The sequence below is a fragment of the Nansenia antarctica genome (assembly GCF_963989245.1).
Source record: "Nansenia antarctica genome assembly, chromosome: 4".
NCBI classification, from domain to species: Eukaryota; Metazoa; Chordata; class Actinopteri; order Argentiniformes; family Microstomatidae; genus Nansenia; species Nansenia antarctica.
The window spans coordinates 14,731,405-14,750,737 of record NC_137689.1 but is presented as its reverse complement, the minus strand read 5'-3'; the positions used below and the strand labels follow the sequence as shown (position 1 = coordinate 14,750,737).

The 19,333-nt window shown below is 42.2% G+C and overlaps 1 protein-coding gene across 1 annotated transcript; it reads right to left on the bottom strand.

Moving 5' to 3' along the window:
- Positions 1–2,372: 2,372 nt before the first annotated feature.
- On the bottom strand, positions 2,373–9,167 carry tp53 (tumor protein p53). Its single transcript, XM_080530347.1, has 11 exons — positions 9,046–9,167; positions 8,243–8,371; positions 7,378–7,429; positions 6,969–7,166; positions 4,754–4,940; positions 4,432–4,544; positions 4,196–4,305; positions 3,964–4,106; positions 3,776–3,876; positions 3,047–3,150; positions 2,373–2,509 (listed from the first exon to the last, which is right to left on the bottom strand). Exons 2-11 carry the CDS (start codon positions 8,314–8,316, stop codon positions 2,407–2,409), a joined length of 1,185 nt encoding a protein of 394 aa, XP_080386473.1. The 5' UTR covers positions 8,317–8,371; positions 9,046–9,167; the 3' UTR covers positions 2,373–2,406.
- Between the last annotated feature and the right edge of the window lie 10,166 nt (positions 9,168–19,333).

The window sequence follows — 19,333 nt, the reverse complement described above, 5'->3', positions numbered from 1 at the left end:
CTATTGCCTCTCCCAAGTTTGTCCCAGAAATGTAGAAACCCCCTCCAACCCTGCTTTCAATGTTTCTACCAATTTGGTGTAGCAAGAAACCTGCCCTCCCATTCAACCCTGCTCTTGCTGACTATGAATGAATGAATGAATGAATGAATGGTCTTTATTGTCATTGCTATAGTACAGGTACCAAACAACGAAATTTAGGAGGGGTGGCTCCCCTGGTGTTAGGAAAGAAAAAAACACTTTAAAAAAACACAAGGGAAGGAGCTGGTTTACATAAATAAAGGCTATGTACACTATCCACTATACTATACTGTACAGATAGACGACTAGGGTTGTCATATTGCACATAGTGTTATTGCACATTTATTTAAAGTGTCGCAGTTTGCAGGCTTGAAATGTACATATTTGTGCCTCAGCACTACACCTGATTTTTTCAGTCCAGCTGAAAATGGTTGCATTCCTGGGTGTCTACACCACTGTAGTGCTTTGCAGATTATCGGGTATTACACACAGACAGAAACACTGTTAAGCATTCCAGGATCCACATCAACACAGCGATCGACTAATATGTGCAGTCCACCTGCAGTGTAGGCAACCTGGAAATCAGCCACTCTATAGTATGCTGCTAGTAATAACCTGCTGCATGATACAGGGCAGCTACATTTACATTTTTGGCATTTAGCAGACACAGTAAGTGAATCATCTATCCACCAGTCTTAGCAAGAAAAAGTAATCTATGCTCGGGCCAGGGGCCATTGGCAGTCGTAATGTTTAAAGTAGGAAGATATATGGGTCTTCAGTCTCACCGGAAGATAGGGTGTGATTCTGCAGCCCTGACAGCAGTGGGAAGCTTGTTCCATCAGTGGGGTGCCAGGACAGTAAAGAGTTGTGACCAAGTAACTCGTCTGGATGAGCTGCAGAGGTCTGATGGCAGAGGCGGGACGCCCGGCCAGGAGTGAGTTGCTGTAGCCAAGACAGGAGATTACAATCGACTCGACTAAGAGTTGTTCTACTTCTCTGGTGAGGAATGGATGTATCCTTCCGATGTTATAGAGGAAGAATCTACAGAAGTGTGCTGCTGTCACTGTGATGTTCGCCGCACAGGATAAGTGGTTGTCAAGGATCACCCCAAGGTTCTTTGCTAATATCAGGTCCTTGGGGAGATATGAAACAAATTAGGCTACCTATTAAATTGGGCACTTCTTAATCAATTAATCTCAGCTATCAATATCAACTAAGAACTTGAGGTTTGGACCAAATCCTGTCCTATACACCTGGAACATTAGTGATTGATTTGTCCTCTAGCCCTCATTCTTTGCATTTGTATACAAGTTCAAACTAACCCCCCTATGTTTACAGCTAGAAAAGGATACATATAAACTCTTATCAATACAGCACTGTAATCGTGCTGTAACAGATGCTTAAAAACCATCTACTGTAATAATACCAAGTTTTATAAGAAACATTGTTAGACACTTTATTTGCAGTCTTGCATGATTTTTGTATAAAATGATTTGCTATTACAGGTTTAATGTTTACATATGTATTTGTGGCAGTGTGAATGTAATAAAGTGTGTATGTTTGTTTATTAATGGCAGTCTACAATTCAATGCATGTGTGTATCTATTATACTTCTCATGACAAATATAAAAAGGAGCACAAAAACATTTGACAGATATAAAACTAAAAGTCAGAACACATTGGACTACAAAATAACTCATCTACTAGGGCAGAAAAGGAAGTATACATATTTCTTATGAAAAAAATATCTACTTATATAAAAAAGAGATAGGTCAGCCTACATCTAGCAGGACAAAACAGTTATTTGAACTTGCCTATAATGAAAATTAATAGCTACAGAGGTAGACATTCTGAGGTGAGGCCATAATTCAAGTAAGGATGTTATCAAAAGCCATCACTAACTAAACATCATCAGATATAAATCAGAGTACAAATCTAGCACCAAGGAAATATATAGTCAGCAGATAATTCTACAAAAAAGCACAGTCTCTCTAATAGAGTGAGGATGGTAGAACTGGAAGAGGGGTGTGTCTGCTCATTTGCATTACCCAACAGAAGAATAACAATAACCTGCACTTCAGAAGATGTCTGACACAGCATACTATCTTAAAGGGCCAATCTGGGATTCAAACAACAAAGTGATCTCCCCGCACTTATTTTGGTATACATCTGAGGGGTGGGACAGGAGAAATACATCTACATAATCATGTCTTTTGCATCTCGTTAGAATGTCAAACTACATTTTGTTGTCTTAGTACTTGTACTCTGTCACTGACTATAAAATTGAATCGAATCGAATCTAATTTTAACTTGAAATCTCCCCCCCCCCCCCCCCCCCCACACACACACACTTTGGCTGGAACAAGAAGCAGTGAAGGGGTAATCCTCTCAGTCAGAGTCACTCCTCTCCTCCTTCACAAGTCGTTTTTTGCCTCTCTTCGGCCCTACTCCCTGCACATCGTTGTCACGTTTGGTGATGGTCTTGGTTAGCCTGTAGGGGAATTTCAACAGAATCAGGAAAGAATGAAACAAGAGAAAGACAGTGTGCCATGGCCGGATGGCAATGAAGATCGATTCAGAATCGGGAAATCGATTTTTTGAACCCAGCCCTAATGACAACATTCAAATATTAGCTTTCAGCTCTAAAGTTAGCTATTGTATTGTGTAGTCTTATCAAAGAGTTACAATAAAAAAGGTAGATACAAAATACAGATACAAAAATTACAGGCTTAGATATATCCCCTAAATCTTTGGTGGTAATGTTTAGAAGCAAGCTATGCATTGAGCCATGTAATTCAGCCAGAAAACATTTAGAACTTTTAGAATTAAGAAACCAAAAATATAAAACTTAATAATAAAATAAATATTCTGATGATATTCAGGCCATATCACCCAGACCTAGTGTGTGCATAAGAAAAAAGGCAGCTCCAGAGAAAATGTATTGAATTAGAAATCTGCCCAGAGCGAGTGTGTGTGTGTGTGTGTGTGTGCTTATGGAGGAATGCATAGCAGAGATAATTGCACTCACAGTTTCTGACGGTATTTGTCGGCATCAGCAGCAGGCACCAGGTCGCTCAGCTCTAGCCCGTCATGGATCTTCTTCAGCATGTCATACCTCTCCCTCCCTCGGATCTGGAGGCCCAGAGAAGCCTGATTACACACACAACTACAGCCAACAGACTACCTAGACCCAGAGTGACCCAGCAGTGGGCTTGGATGTAGGTGTGACTGATGTAAAAAATGTAACCGATCAGTAAGGCTGAATGGGCATGGTCACTAAATGAGATGAATGTGGGCAAAACCGAAGCTGCCGTGGCATTATAACTACAGTATGTGGTCTTGACTGACCAGCTCAGTGGCCTTGCAGTTAGAGTGTCCACCCTAAGATTGGGAGGTCGTGAGTTAGATCCCCAGCCGAGTCATACCAAAGACTATAAAAATGGTACCCGATGAATCCCTGCTTGGCACTCAGCATTAAGGATTGGATTGGGGGTAAGACCCTGCGACATACCAGCGTCATGTCCAGGGGGTGTACTTCTACACAATAATAACGACCAATTTGAACCAACTTTCTCTGTCAGAACATTCAGCAATTATGTTTGCTGACGTTTCAACATGCTTACTTTCAAAGTGCGATTGCTGTGTTCACAAAATTATGCCCAAACTAACCGAATTAGGGGGGAAACGCTCCCTGATTCGGACCAACTAGCTAGGTGTGAATCCACCCTGAGATACTCTCGGTCTGCTCTCTGGTTACCTGAAGAGAGTAGAGTTCATCGTCGCTCCCGGAGCAGGACTTGGCTTTCTTGCTGGCTTCAGGGCGGGGGGCAGGGACTGGCAGGGAAACCTCCTTTACAGCTGAAAATACAAACATGACACCCAGGTTAAGTAGCTCCTCACATTCAGGTTTATACATCAATGTTCACTACTGTCCAACAACCTTACTGCGTTTGGGTCCAGCGGCAGGCTTAGTCTTCTCCGTGGTCTTTTCCTGCTGCTTTCTGGAGTTTTCCTCTTCATTTTTCCTGTCACGGCCAGGACAGGCACAAACCCGCACCTCAAAGGAGCGCCGACCAAGAAGCTGCCCCCTGCAGGACGAGAAAGGAAGCTCACATCATGTTTATGGCTGTCAGATATCAGAACCCACAAGGAAAAGGAACCATAGTATGAGACTCACTCTTGTGACTCCAAAGTGACGATAGCTAGGATGGGGCGACGGTTCATGCCCCCCATACAGCTGCTGTTGCACATAAAATTGAGAAGGACAGTCGTGCATTCAGATCCCACCTGAGAGACATGATAGAGGTATAGGTGTGACAAACATGGTCTCATGACAGGTTTGAGGTGACCATAGTAATGACTCCCTGGGATCAGTGAGGAGCTCGGGTGGAGGCGGGACTGTATGGGACATACCTGCGGAGGCTCATAGGGTACTAGCACACTATGCCTGCCAGAGTTGTTGTCTTCCATATACTGGGCACGCTGGTTACCCTCAACTCGGATCAGGTGACCTGGGGGGGCAGGACCTAAGGCAGAGGAAATACTTTTCAGTGCACTCTGTAATCGTTAAAAAAGGATCAAGCAATTCAGCATTCCTATCCTGGACTTAAAATGACCTCTGGCACTCATGTCTGCAAATTTTGTGGGACCCTGCTTACATCATTTCAACATGTTCAGGTTCCTTGTAGGCCAATACACTGGTGCCTAATAGGCCAATACACTACTGGATCTGTACCTTCATTGTTTTCAGAGGTCCGCTCGTGGTGAGGGCAGCGACGCACCACATCAGCCACATGCTGAGATTTTTTATACACTGCAAGGGCACGCACCACAGCCCCTGAGGGAGGGGGGTGCTCCACTACCATCTGAACAGGGCAGGTTTTGGTCAACTGGCAGTACAGCTTGTTAAGGTCAGGAGAGTACTGAAAAGAACAATGAGAAAGGTTCATCAAGCAAATAACACTTTAAAATGTAAATGCAATGATGGTCTTGGTGTGACCCATAATAGTCTTTCTAGCCAGATTCATTGGATGTAGGAAGAGGTTACCCTATATACATAGCAAAGCCTTATCGATTCAACAAAAGTCAAAAGATTTGAACGTTTTTGATAATGCCAATTGCACTCACAAAACGAGTTACAAGGCAGATAATGAAAATGAGGATGTACAAGACCAAAGAATAGAAAGTAGGCTAGTTGTCATAGTCCTAGTCTGTTCTGGTCTCTTATAATAAAGCTTTAAGAATGCAATCATTATTTAAATCCACATGATTAGCTAAAAGTGTATTTGTAACACGAGGAAATCTATACTGGTGGCTTGGGTTCAATATCTCTTACCTTCTGTGTAAGGTCCTGTGGATTCTTAAAGACTCCAAGGATGTTCAGCCCAGCCACTTCAAAAATAATATCTTTATAAACATCACAAGTGTGTTAAAACTCCAGGGTTGGTATACTGCATAGAGATTATGCTGCTCTCTCACTTCATATCCCCAGTACTGAAGCCCCACCCCCACACCATGGTCAGAGACAAGTCAAGACATGCCCCAACACTAGCACCTTTATAAAGCTTATGCTCCCGCAAGCTTTCCTACTGTGATTACAGTATAATATAAGGTGTACTACATCATACATGCTCTACAGGCAATTTTGAATCGTAATGAAGAGAAAGGCCCAATCACATCTACAAAGCCTGACGCCACAATCATGTTCAATACCAACATCACCTACAGAGCTGAACTAGGAAAAAGCTACTAATCAATACTATGGTTCTTACCTACTATATAGTGTGTCCTACATAGGTCTCTCATTACATAAACATCTAGGCTAAAAGTACACACAAAAAAGTGTCAACCAAGTTTACCTGTGATTGACTTCCATCTTACAGGGTAATATTTGAGGGTAGGCTTATGTGCTCTGCTCCCTCAAATAAATCCCTCAAATAAGTACACAAGTTCAGATACTATACCTTTTAAACCATTTAATGATTGTATATCAAGCTCACACTTACAAGTGTATCACTACATGAACCTGTGTGACCACCACGTCCCAATAATATCAATGAAAGACTGGGGACAGTAAGTCCTTACGTTTTAGACGTAATATTAAGTGAAAGGAGTGAAAGAGAAGCTATGAGATGCACTCAAACTAAGTAGAAGAGGGGCGGTGCCATTCGCTGGAGGAGATTTGTTGAAATTGCAAGCGAATAACATGCCCCGTCATGTCTTCGGACAATGCTTTAGGAATCAGCATCTATCGGCAATGTATGGAAGGGCGTTGTGTTAACTAGTTAACCTTGAAGTGGAGTGCCAAGTTTACAATTTGGTATAACCTAATAATTGATCTTGCAATAACAAACCAAAAGGTTGATCCTTCTCTGTCATGTTCTTATATTGCAAGGCTCTTTTCTTCTCTCTCTGCGACCTTACGCGACACTGCACATAGACAAAAGATGACTGGACGGTATCTTTTTTTTAACTTTCTGCAATGCCTCAGGTAATATTTGTCCATGACAGCATGCCTATTGGATGGGTTTCTGAAATTGTACATATGCTAATCTAATAATATAATTCAGTTTGACCAAAAGAAAAAAGGCTACTTTAGCTTATTTTGTACCACTATCAGTCTAATGTAAGAAACATACACCATAAGTAAATTGCAATAGTTGCTAAGCGATGAGGTATTAAAACATGTGATGCTAAAATCATAAAACACCTTAAATCTGATCTATGAGTGTCTTCAGAACATTATCAATTTACATTGATGAAACAGAAACATTCCTGCAATTATTACTATTAGGTTTTTTTAAAAGTTTTTTTACAAACCTTGTAAAGATGCACGCAAGATGATCAATAAGAACAGCAATAAGACCACTGAGCAGATGCCCTGTGCAGGAGGAAACTGGTAGGTACAGGAGTGTGTGTGTGTGTGTGTGTGTTTGGGGACATAGACTTACAGTGCAGGTGACCGACTTGGCAGTGCTGGATTGCTGAAAGCGCACCTGGAAGCCCAAGGCACCGGGGTAGTCAGAGGTGGTTGGCACAGTGGATGTGGGTGGAGAGCCACTGTCCAGGGTAGAGATAGAGGGTTCGGGAGCAGGCACCTCAAACAGGCATTCATCAAACTCCTCCTGGAGAGGGACTTCCATGAAAAACTGTCAAAGAGAGATTTTTTTTATTACCTGAACTAACCGTTACCACAAACATTACAATCACTGTGAGGTGTCCTGTATTGTAGTATGTACTTGTTTTAGTTAAGACATTTTAGTTGCTACTGTTGCTCTTGTCTCTATTCAGACTCTTGTCTATGCTCTGCAGGTCTCAGGCAAGGGTGGTCAATAAACCTCTTATCTTCAATACACTTACCGGTACATTACTGTATCCTTCCAAATGCTCTGTCTCAGGTGGTTGAACGGCCCTAGAGAGAGGTAGAGAGAGGGAGGTGTTTTATCACAGACAACAAAATGACAAATGACCAACATGCCTCTACAGACCTGCATACATATCACACACCATGCACCATGCCACCTCACATAAATTAAAGACTTTGAATTGAGGACAAGTACATATCAGGGGTGCAAACTGGTGATGGCCCAAAAAGGTGACACATACATTTTTTGTGGCTAACCTTAGGGGGGGATAGCGCTAGCACTAATGGTGTTAAATAGATATCGCTAGCACTAACGGTGGTCTAACAATGATGCATGAGTAAGTAGCGGCAGCCCTGACCTTAACACCTGCAGAATTACTTAGTTTACACTGTGACTGTGTTCTCTATGTTGTCTGGAATTGTACCTAACTGCCTGAAGCTATAGGTTATTTCAACAGCAGCAGAGTTTAGCAGACAGGGAGATTAGTTAGCTCGCACATCATGTGACTTGGATGAGACTAGACTCCCCCCTCCCCACCCAAAATATTTATTTTGCAGATCTACACAATTCACATGGATGACATATTTTGAGATAAAAACGGCTAATTTAGCAGAAAGGTGACAAGTTTGCACCCCTGACATAGTTAAAGCTCAAAGTTGTCAAACACTAAGGATTACAAGTCAATGGTTAAAGTGCTTTGTAGTAGGTTAAAGACTCACACTGTCTGTAGCCTACATATTTATCACATCATTATTCACTTAAAGTCTAATTATCTGAACATATTCGATTATAGACAAATAATATGATATTTGACTTAAGTCAGATCCGGTATGCATGTGTTTCACTCTGACTTTACTTACATCAGGTTCCACAGGTCCTGGAAAGAGTTCTGACTGAAGGCAAGAGATTCATTCTCCACCTGCAGCTCAGCCATCACAGCTTTCAACCTCTGGAAGCTGCACACAGGAGGAGAGAAAAACCACCCTGGGCTAAGAAAAAGAGACAAGGGAAATGGATCAATATTGGATGCAGTGGTGCGCAGGAGTCATGCACGAGTGCAGCAGCGCCGAACGTTTCTGGGACGTTTTTCTCACACTACCAGTATCACTTCCGTGTTATTGAAAGACACATAATTCTTGACATGCTCCTCTCTCACATGTCCCTTGACAGTGCAACCACACATTCTACTAGGAATCTATGATACCATTGATTCTTGAAGAATATAAAGAATATAAATGCCATAAATGTAAATCATCCCATCTGTCCGGGAATTTGAGGGGGATTACATTTCCCTAGCTCTAACCCTCAGCTGTTTACAAAAATAGGTTGCAGGGCTGCTGTTTTGCTGAAAAATGAATCCCAGATTGTGGCTTTTATCGCATTGTTTGAAGCACTGGAAATCTTGCCCCTAAAATATCTATCTAGTCTAAATTAGAGTGAATTCTATGTGATATTGAATTGCAGAATTAATCAATACATATTCATTGGTATCATCTGAATTACTGTCGTAGAAGAAGAAAAAAACGACAGATCGCTAGTTTGCTAACCAGGCTGCATTCATACTATAGCGAGACGCTAGTCAACTCTCGATTGCCAAACAAAAGTGGAAAACTAGCTAGCTGGCTAGTTTATATTAAGCTAGCAAATAATTTGGTTGGCTTACCTGCTCTTTAATATCAACAACTTGATTGCGCACAGTGTTTCTAGCAAAGTACAAATCGATACATAAATAGCATTACAATTTCCTATTTAGAGGTGGACTCCCACAGGTAGTGTAGTTTTGCCAGCACAAAATAACACATGCTTTGGGAAATCCCCTACATTTGACCGGAAACGTAGGCGGAGCCAAATGTCATCAGAGACAAAAAGGTTGCATTTGAAAGGTAAATCCCAATGCAACAACCATTGATACAATATGAAATAAACATTTCCATTTTCTATCCACTGGGCCCGGTATTTCAAAACGTTTAGTCTGGTTCATTGCTATCCAGGATCAGATCAGTAGGGGAAATTAGACAGGAGTGTATAGTGTGGACAGCACAGCCAATGAGAGGTCGAGGAAATGCAGCGCGAAGGAGGCGTGAAAGAAGGGATGGCTGCGAAGAAAAAAGTTGCCAGCGCTCGGTGGAGTGAACAGATGGAAGGAAGGCTCATTGAACTGTGGCAGGACCATCAGTGCCTGTTCGACTTGTCTTTCCCAGACTACCACAACCGTCTCGAAAAAGAGAAGAGCTGGAGAGAAATTGCTACGATCCTACAACAACCAGGTGAGCTAACAAGCTAGCTAGCGAAACTCGCTAAACACTAGTCTATAGCTTCACGTAAGCACTATGCTATTTGAGCATTGGAGAAATGGTATCACTATTACATTTGTCAGACATGTCCACCTCTACATCTAGATCTATGACAACAACAGTTGACATGTCAGCTATCCACCCCAGCTTGCCTGAAAATAAAGTCCAGCTGTAACAGCTAACAACAATATTATTAAACAATCAATATAGAGAGGGAGGAAAGGGGATGGAGTGGGAGGGAGGGAGGGGGGAGAGAGGGAGTGAGAGGGGAAGAGAGAGTGAGAGGGGAAGAGGGAGTGAGAGGGGAAGAGGGAGGGAGGGGGGGAGAGAGGGAGGGGGTGGGAGAGAGATGGAGGAGGGAGAGACAGAGGTAGGGAGGGAGGGCAAGGGAGCGTGTGCATTAAAAGAAATGTCTGTGCCCCAATTGTCCATTCTTCTGTTTGAAATGAGCACTTGGCTGATGATGGAACATAATTATGTTCATAACGCTCATGCATGCAAATAAAATGACAATACCTATTGTAATGTTTTTTTTTTCTTTTCAGTTGAGGAGGTGAAGACCAGGGCCACATCTTTGAGGACCCAATATACACGTCTGCTGAAACCACAGGCAAGTGGGAGTGGGACCAAGAATCCAACACCCAGGCAGTCTTGGCTTTTGAGGATCATGGACTTCCTCAAAAAACATGTTGTCCACTGCCCAAGTGAGACCACCGTAAGTAACATAGGCCTATACCCAGGGTATCCGCGGTGTCTTGAAAAGTATTAAAAGTTGATAAATCAATTTTGGGAAAATCAAGACCCTTAATAAGTATTAAAAAGTCTTATCACGATTTTATGAGGTCTTGAATTTTGTTGATATTTTTCTGAATTAGACTCTGTCCAAAGAGTTTGAGTCCTAAAAACTTTTAGTAAAAGTTCGTGAATTTATTAGTTTTATTAGAAAACAAAGATGAACCGGAAATTGTGTTGTATGATAGTGGTCTAGTCTATTGCAAACTAAAACTGTTAAGTTAAAGGTGTCACTGATGTAAACGGTTACAGAAAAATATTGACAAGGTCTTTAAAAAGTCTTAGAAAGGTATTGAAATTAACCTCAAGATTCCTGTATATACCCTGAATAAGAATACCAAATAGAAAAGTCTGAGGCCTCGAGCTCATCACCCAGATGATGCACCGATTCGCGGCGTTTGCATCCGAAGCATAGAGGGAAACCATCATTAATTATCCACGATCGTTGCTTAGCAACAAACGGCCAGTAAAAGAAAGTTGACCAAAACAAACGTATGAAACGATAATGATGGGTCTTATCTACACAACATTTCGGATGGAGGTATTATTAGGCAGTGTAAACTTTCCACCTAGGACATAGCCTATAAGGCCTAACTAACATTAGGTGTCACCAAAGTTTTACATGAAAAATTTAACTGTTTTATTGATAACCAGGATAGCCTTTGATGGATCACATCAAGCTTTTAAAATCACTCGTCTCTTTCAAAAGATGAAATCCCCTCTTGCTTTGCAGCCTAACATGGGTAAGAAGCAGAATGGAAAGGGGAAGAAGGAGACACCAGAGGAGTTTGTTGTAGAGAAGGTGATGGACCAACGCATCGTCAATGGGAAGTTTGAATTCTTTCTCAAATGGAAAGGATTTACAGAGTGAGTACAACCTGGATGTGCTTCCCTTGTATGGGGCTATGTTTGTAGAATTAAATGTGAATTATTGGCTTGGTGATCTTTTTTTAAAAATATATTTCAGTACGGATAACACATGGGAGTCTGAGGAAAACCTTGACTGTCCGGAGCTGATTTCAGCGTTCCTTGAATCTCAGAAGAAGATTCAGCTGTGGTTATCAAGTGTACGACCTGGTACCCCTTTTGATTCAGATGGTGAGGAAAGTCATCAGCCTCCCGCCTCATCCACTGCCAGCTTGCCTGTAAAGATGCCCTCAAAGAAACGCTGCAAAGAGAAACACACAGAGCTTGACATCGAGCTCCAGAAGCTTGCTACCTTAAAGCAGATGTCGTCAAAAGTCCTGGCTATCGGTGCCAAGCAGCGCGATGATCCAGAGGCTTCATTTGGAAATCAGGTTGCAACTGAACTTAGGCAAATAAAAGACCTATCAATCAAAACAAGGGTCAAAAGAAACATCATGACACTGCTGTATGATGCCCAGGACTCTGAAATTAACATTAGATCACCAACTTCATATAATCCAGCAGCAGCAGCAATGTATGCATCTCACCCACACACCTTGGCACCAACACAACCCCTACCACACCACCTTCAGTACATGCCACCTCAGGTTCCTCAGACATCTTTTACTCAGAAGCTATGCGACTCTGACAATTGACATGTAATTCAAGGCGTTTACAAAATCTGCACTACTGTTTACTATATTTGTTGTTTACAATTACTTTACACTATTTGTTAGCGTTGTTTTTTTTTCATGCAGTTGCACTGCTTTTGAAGATACTTGTTGAAATGTTGACCTTGTTTTATGCCAGTTTTATGGCTGTGCCATTTTGTATTCAGGTTCACCGTGTTATTGATGAGTGAAACTGCTTTTGAAGATACACAAGAATGTTGACCTTGATTTATGCCAGTTTTGTTACTGTGCCATTTTTTATTCAGGTATGTTTTGAGTTTTGAAAGAAAGATCTGTACAATAAAATGTCAATGAGAAAAAAGCCTTTGCACTTTATTGAAAAAAGCAAGTATAAATTGTCATCACACATTCTTTGATTGTTCAGATTCCACATTGTGAGACATTAGGCTATTTATTTACACATGGTTGCCTTCCAATAGGCCTAAAACTAAACAGTGTCCTTGGCTTAAATGTGTTCCTCCTGCCATGGAACCTCACCCGCAGGTGAAGCAAAATAATCCTTAAGCAGGTTGCGTTGTTCTTTTGCACTGATTGTGGGGTTGCGTCCCCTTCCAGGCTCCACTGGCTGCAGATTTCCTGATCCATGTCTCCTCCAGCCTCCCTCGATGACCCTGTGGTCCGCATCCACCCAGTCTGCAAAGGCTGGTGGCATGTATGCCTCAGACCTGCACTCTCGGAGATAGTTGTGTATGCAGAGGGAGGCCATGGTTATCTTTGTAACCTTCTCCGGTTCAAGGCAGATGGTGGACCTAAACACCCTCAACCTGTTAGCCAGGATGCCAAAGGCATTTTCGACCACTCTCCGCGCCCTTGAGAGGCGGTAATTGAAAATGCGTTGGTCGTGGTCCATCTGTCGAAATGGATAGGGCTTCATCAGGTCCGTCCGTAGAGGGTATGCCTCATCCCCCACAAACATGTAGGGAACTACAGCACTGGAGTTGGGCAGTGGCTCAGGAGGCGGAACATTTAGGAGGCTCTGGTCCATTGCTTTTCTGAGGTCAGAGTGGGAAAACAGTCCAGCATCAGAGACCCTGCCCTGGGCGCCCACGTTGGCATAGATGAACTTATAGTTTGCATCCACGGCAGCCATCATGAGGACAGAGAACCTTGATTTGTAGTTGTAATATATACTACCACTGCTCTTTGGGGGTTGTATGTAGATGTGCTTGCCGTCGAGGGCACCAAGGCAGTGCGGAAACTGCCATTTATCTTCAAAATCTTTGGCAATTGCTCGCCATTCAGCTTCCGATGCTGGTGTCTGAGGATAAAAGGGAGGAGAATATTAGATTGAACTGAAAAACAGGTTTGTATTGTAGGATTTAGAACACCGGGTTATGTCTGTAGTGCTCTGTGGTGACCAAAGCCTACCGTCAGGAAATCTTCCTTCAAGACCAGATGCAGGGCTTCGCAGGTCTCCACAACAATGCTGGACACAGTGCTGCTCCCAATTCGGTATTGGAGTGATTTGAAGGTTTCATCTTCATGAGAAAATAAAAGTTCAGCCAACATATAATGCACACATTTGAAATGTAGGCTATAATATGCTACAGTATTATAACATGATCATGTGAAATTGTTATGATATAGGCCTACCCACCGGTTGCCAAAAATCGAAGGGTCAAAGACAGACGCTCTCTTGCAGTAATTGCCCTTCTCATCTTGGTGTCCTGCTTTGTGATGAGGCAAACAACCTTCCCCAGCAGGTAATCAAACTCATCTTCTGTCATCCGTAGCAGCTCCCTGAACCCAGTCCTATCATTCATCTATTATTGGGAAGATGGGAGGGAGAGGAGCACAATATAGCCTATTAGAGCTAAAAATGTCAGCTGGCAAATATGCACAAAGTAATGTTTGCTCTAATAACACGTCATATTCTCAAATAGTAGTAGCTAGTCAGCTAGTGCTACACAACCTAGCAAGCTATTTAAACAGGCCAGTCTTGCTAAACATACCGTTTCTCAATGGGACTTACCTCCAACTCTCTCTGCAGAACTGACAACCCATGCTGTCCACGTCTCGCCAACCACTCTCTCGTCCAAATTCTACGTTTGGCCCTTTTCCTTTTCGGTTTTTCTGAGCAAATAAATGCGCATGCAACAAGTGCAGCTAATTGTTGTTGCGTGTCAAGCTCCATCTTGTTTTGACAGCTGTCAACGTCTCGTCATCATGTGCTGATATCGCGACACTACAGCTTGGCGAATCGTCCTGACCAAGTGAAGAATCTTGTAGTCTGTGAGCCCCCATCGTTGCCACATCCTGTAGTCTGCGCTGTGCTGCGACGTCTGCGCGCCGCTGAGACGCGGACACCAGCACGACGGTCGTTTAGTGTGAGAGGCTCAGCGATGTTACAACTTGAAAAGTCGTCTAGTGTGTAGCCGCCCTTAGCTGTCGCCGACCAGTTTCTTGCGGTCGGAGACAAAATCCTCCCGTCATTGCAAACTCTGGGACGCGCCGTCTCCGACGCTCGTTTAATGTGACAGGCTCAGAGACGCAATCGGAGGACCGCCGATCCCGTCGCAGGGCCGTCGCAGGGCTCCAGATATTTTCAAACATGTTTCATTTTATCGGCGCACAATCTGCTAGTCTGAGATGGGCAACGACCAGTGTGGACAGCACAGCCAATGAGAGGTCGAGGAAATGCAGCACGGAGGAGGCGTGAAAGTAGAAATGGCTATTTATATAATAGTAAATAGCCTATTATAAATAGCCATATATGTATATATACATAGTGCGAAATAAGGGGGAGCTCGGGGAGCTATAGCTCCCCTAGTGGTGACATGAGCTCCCCTGGAAACATGGTTTTTGACATTTTGGGGGAGCTCTAAAATATTGATATGATAGCCAAATAAATGCTATTTTGGTCATGGTTTTTCTCAAAGGTGTAAAATATTATTATTATTTTTTTTTATGATTCATGAAAAATAAGATTTTACCGCGCTAGCCTAGAGCCGCTCGGAGCGTGGGGGCACTGTCTGCAGGCATCCACTACCCACTCACGAGCTTGCTGATGACCACCCGCCTGTTGCTGGAGATGGGGGGTGCGAAGATGCTGGGGTCCCTCTGGCTGGCTGGACCAGCGAACAGTGGAGTGACTGGACCAGACGTCTCCCGTGGCTGTTCTCAAAGAATAGTTGCTTAGGCTGTACTCTATGCAGGGATGCTAAAAGCCTTCTCCTCACCGATACAGTTGGAACGCACTTGTCAGAAGAGTGGATGAACGGGGACGTAACCAGTAATAGACAGAACAACTTGCGTAAGAAAATCTACACGCACCGGGATAGTGTGGCGCACAAAAGGGCAGTTGAACTGGCAGAAACAAGACAAAAAGAAATAATGCCAAACAGGATTCTCTGTATCAACGCAAAGTTGTTCGAGGAAACATCAATCGCGTTCAGATCCGCCTATATGGTAGCCAAGGAAAGGATGGCTTTTAAAAAACTTCCACCCGTCATGCAGCTCCAAGAGATCAATGGGGCAAAGGTAGGCCCTGTACACAGATCCGATAAATCCTGTGCTGAGATTATTCACCACCTTGCACACGAAATGTGCAAAAAGTTTGTTGTTAATGTTAAAAAGGCTCAGTCAAAAATAAGCATCACTATTGATGAGAGCACAGTGCACGGACGTGCGTATATGATTTTATATGTGAGATGTGACGTGACAGGAAAAGGGGATGTGGACAATGTTTATTTATCTGTGGTCGCTTCTGTGTTAAGGTAAGACCCGCTTTTATAGACTTGGCTTCTGCTGTGTTGTAGGCCTATGGATTGCTGTGTTATAATGAGAAGGGCTATGTGCATGGTTGTGTTGTGTAGGGCAGTGTTTAGGCTTGCTATGTGGCGTTGCGTCGCCCTCGCATGATGTGCGGCTCCCCCGCACACCGTGATTTAATTCGCACACATATATTACATATCAGTGGAGGCTGGTGACTTCCAGAATTGAGGAGGCCAATTTTTTTTCAGCTTTTTTTAACCTATTAGATGTATAAATCGCGCCAGAATCTCGCCGACTTCCGAGGTCATTTTAAGCAAAGGTATTTGGACAAATTAGCTATTATTTTCAGGGATAATAGCCATGGGTGTTCTAGACGTGTCCTGCAATGGACAAGTTGATAGGACACTCGTAGCCACTATGGCGAGTGTTTCTTTGACTGAAGTGACTGGCGAATTCTCAAAATGGCTTCATGTGATTGGACGAACAAAATGACAATCTTTCAGCCCTGGACTCAATGCATGGTGAGGCCAGGCCTCCCTTGCCCACCCATTTTCAGTGATTTGGCCAATCACATATTGCCATGAAAAAAATTGCATTACATTGACTTCTATGAGAAACCACTTTCCTGGGGGAGGCCTGGCCTCCCTCAATACAAACGGATAGGGATTCTGGCCTGTAGGTGCTTTACAATTGCAATATTGGGTTTTAGCCATGGAAAAATTCAGATTTATGAACAAAACGGAAATAATATTAATATTAAAAAATAATAGTATTCTACAGTATAAAAGGCTTTCATCTGCACAATGAAAGTATTACTATGAACATACAGAAAAATATGTGGTCCTGATAGGAGGCACTTCTGGCAGCTAATGCACCACTTCTCTCAGAAAATTGTTGCAATTACAAATGCTTTGTTATTAACATGCTTATTTATTTTGTTTGCATTGGAACAACACAAAAATGAGAGAGAAAAAGCCAAGTAGGAAATAATTGTATTTCAAGCATGAAATGCTCCTTTAATTTGTATTTAAACTCACCTGTGACAAGTTACAAGTGCTGACAATATAGAAATCACACTTGCAAGCATTTAAAATGGAGAAAAGTTTACTCAACATTGTGTTGTATATCTGTGTATACCACACTGAGCATGGAGAAAAGAAAGAAGAGCAAAGAATTGTCTGAGGATCTGAGAACCGAAATTGTCAATCAAAATGGACAATCTCAAGGCTACCAGGATCTCAAGTCCATCTCCAGAGATTAAAATTTTCCTGTCTCCACTGTGCGCAACGTCATCAAGAAGTGTACAGCCCATGGCACTGTAAGCTAACCTCCGTGTATGTGGGTGGAAGAGAAAAAATGCTGAAAGATTGCAACAAAGGATTATTCGAATGGTGGATATAAAACCTAAATCATACAGGTACAACAGTGTCAGATCACACTATCCGTCTCCATCTGAATGAAATGGGACGCTATGGTAGGAGAATCAGGAGTACCCCACTGCTGACACAGAGAGTCTCTGTCAGAGACATAAAAAATCAAGACTGGAGTTTGCTAAAACTTAACTGGGGAAGGCAAAAACATTCTGGGAGAACGTCCTGTGGACAGATCAGACCAAAATAGAGCTTTTTGGTAAAGCTCATCATTGTAGTGTTTACAGAAAGGCCTTCAAAGAAAAGAACACGGTCCCTACAGTCAAACATGATCTGTTAAACACAGATTCACAGATGTTTTGGGGTTGCTTTGCTGCTTCTGGCACCGGATGCCTTGACTGTGTGCATTGCATCCAGTTTGGGGCGCAATGTAGGGCCTAGTGTCAGAAAGCTGGGTCTCTGTCAGAGGTCATGGGACTTCCAGCAGGACAATGACCCAAAGCATACTTCAAAAAGCACCCAGAAATGGTTTAAGACAAAGCGCTGGAGAGTTCTGAAGTGGCCAGCAATGAGTCCAGATCTAAATCCCATATAAAGCGTGGGGTGATCTTACAACAGCAGTTGAGAGAAGGAACCCTTCAAATGAGAGAGACAGACATGGAGCAGTTGGCAAAATAAGAGTGGTCCAAAATTCCAGTAGAGAGGTGTTCATGGTTCAACTTATGTATGATTTCAGTTATTTTTTCCAAAGGGTGTGCTACCAAATATTAAGTTAATAATTTTGTCTAGTCCATTTTTGGAGTTCTGCGTGGAATTAACTTTTTTGGAATGAGGGCGTTTTTTCTCAGCTTTTTTGTGTTGTTCCAATGCAAACAATAGAAATAAACATGTGAATACCAAAGCATTTGTAATTGCAACAATTTTCTGTAAGAACTGGTGCATTATCTGACAGAAGTGCAAGGATGCCAATATGTTTGGCCATGACTGTATATATTTAATAAAATATTGCAATGTAATGGATTCGGTGAGTAATCCCCACTCCTACCTAGTTAACTATAACAACTAGGTATTAGTGGAGATTACTCACCGACTCCATTGCATTGCAGTATTTTGGCTTGACTAGCGAGTGTCACGACAATGTTGAAATTTATTTACATTTTTCAGAATAAAAGTCTGAACATTTGTATTGGTTGTCGACTTGTTCCCCCTTTCACCAGCTGCCGTCACAATATATCATTAAAACATAATTAAAACACACACACTTTCAGGTTGACTATTATCTTACAGAATTGTCCCTCAACCACACTCATTTCATCTATACATACAGTATACAAGGCTTTCATCTGCACAATGAAAGTATTACTATGATAATATGTGGTCCAGATATTTTGGAGGCTGAATCTTTAAATTACAACTGGTTCAATAGTAATTTGCTTTTTGAGGCATGAATCAGAAGAGGGAAAGTAATGAAGTGACCACGATTTTGAGGAGCTGAAACAAATGACCTGCCTCTCTGTAGTGTAGCCTACTTTCAAATGTTCCTGTACATATGAAATAAATGGTTCATACTGTATGTTTGTTTGTACATTTGTGTCAACCACATGCAATTCAAAGGACCATATATCAAATACATCACACACAGAGATGTTGAAGAAATAATATAATGCTCATTGGTGACGACAGTAGTTGGTTTCACAGGCCAAAATTAATCCTACCATTAAATTAAATCAAAAATACCGATCACCTAGTTTCATGGGCATGCTTTCCATTATTCTTGGATAATGCTTTATCTTCATTTGAGTCACATACGACATGGTTAGTCCATAATTCCAGGTTAATTTATAAAAATGTTAGTTCTTGACCTGATTGAATCCAAATTAGACCGATGTATGAACTTAATCTGAGTCTGTAAAACTGGTCCTGTGTGTGCACTTTGTATAGTAACATGTCAATCTTTGCATTCTCTTACACAAATTGCTTTAGAAAGACAGAAGGGGAGACGCATTGGAGAGCCACCATTTCACCTATTCTCTGACAATGTTGAAGAATATTTAAATGTTCTTCAATCTTTAATAGAAAGCGTATAGTCATACAAGATACAGAAACGTTTTCCATAATCATCGGAGTGAAATCAAGTTAAATGTAATGCTTCTCTGAACCCCTCTGCTTCTCTACCACATGGG

Bases quoted from the DNA above. Each gene is read 5' to 3' on its own strand.
- tp53 (XM_080530347.1), bottom strand. From the start codon at position 8,316: ATGGCTGAGCTGCAGGTGGAGAATGAATCTCTTGCCTTCAGTCAGAAC. The intron at 7,430-8,242 runs GTAAGTAAAGTC...ACCTCTCTCTAG, and splicing joins CAGGACCTGTGGAACCTGAT to GGCCGTTCAACCACCTGAGA. The intron at 4,545-4,753 runs GTACAGATCCAG...CCTCTGCCTTAG, and splicing joins GACCTCTGAAAACAATGAAG to GTCCTGCCCCCCCAGGTCAC.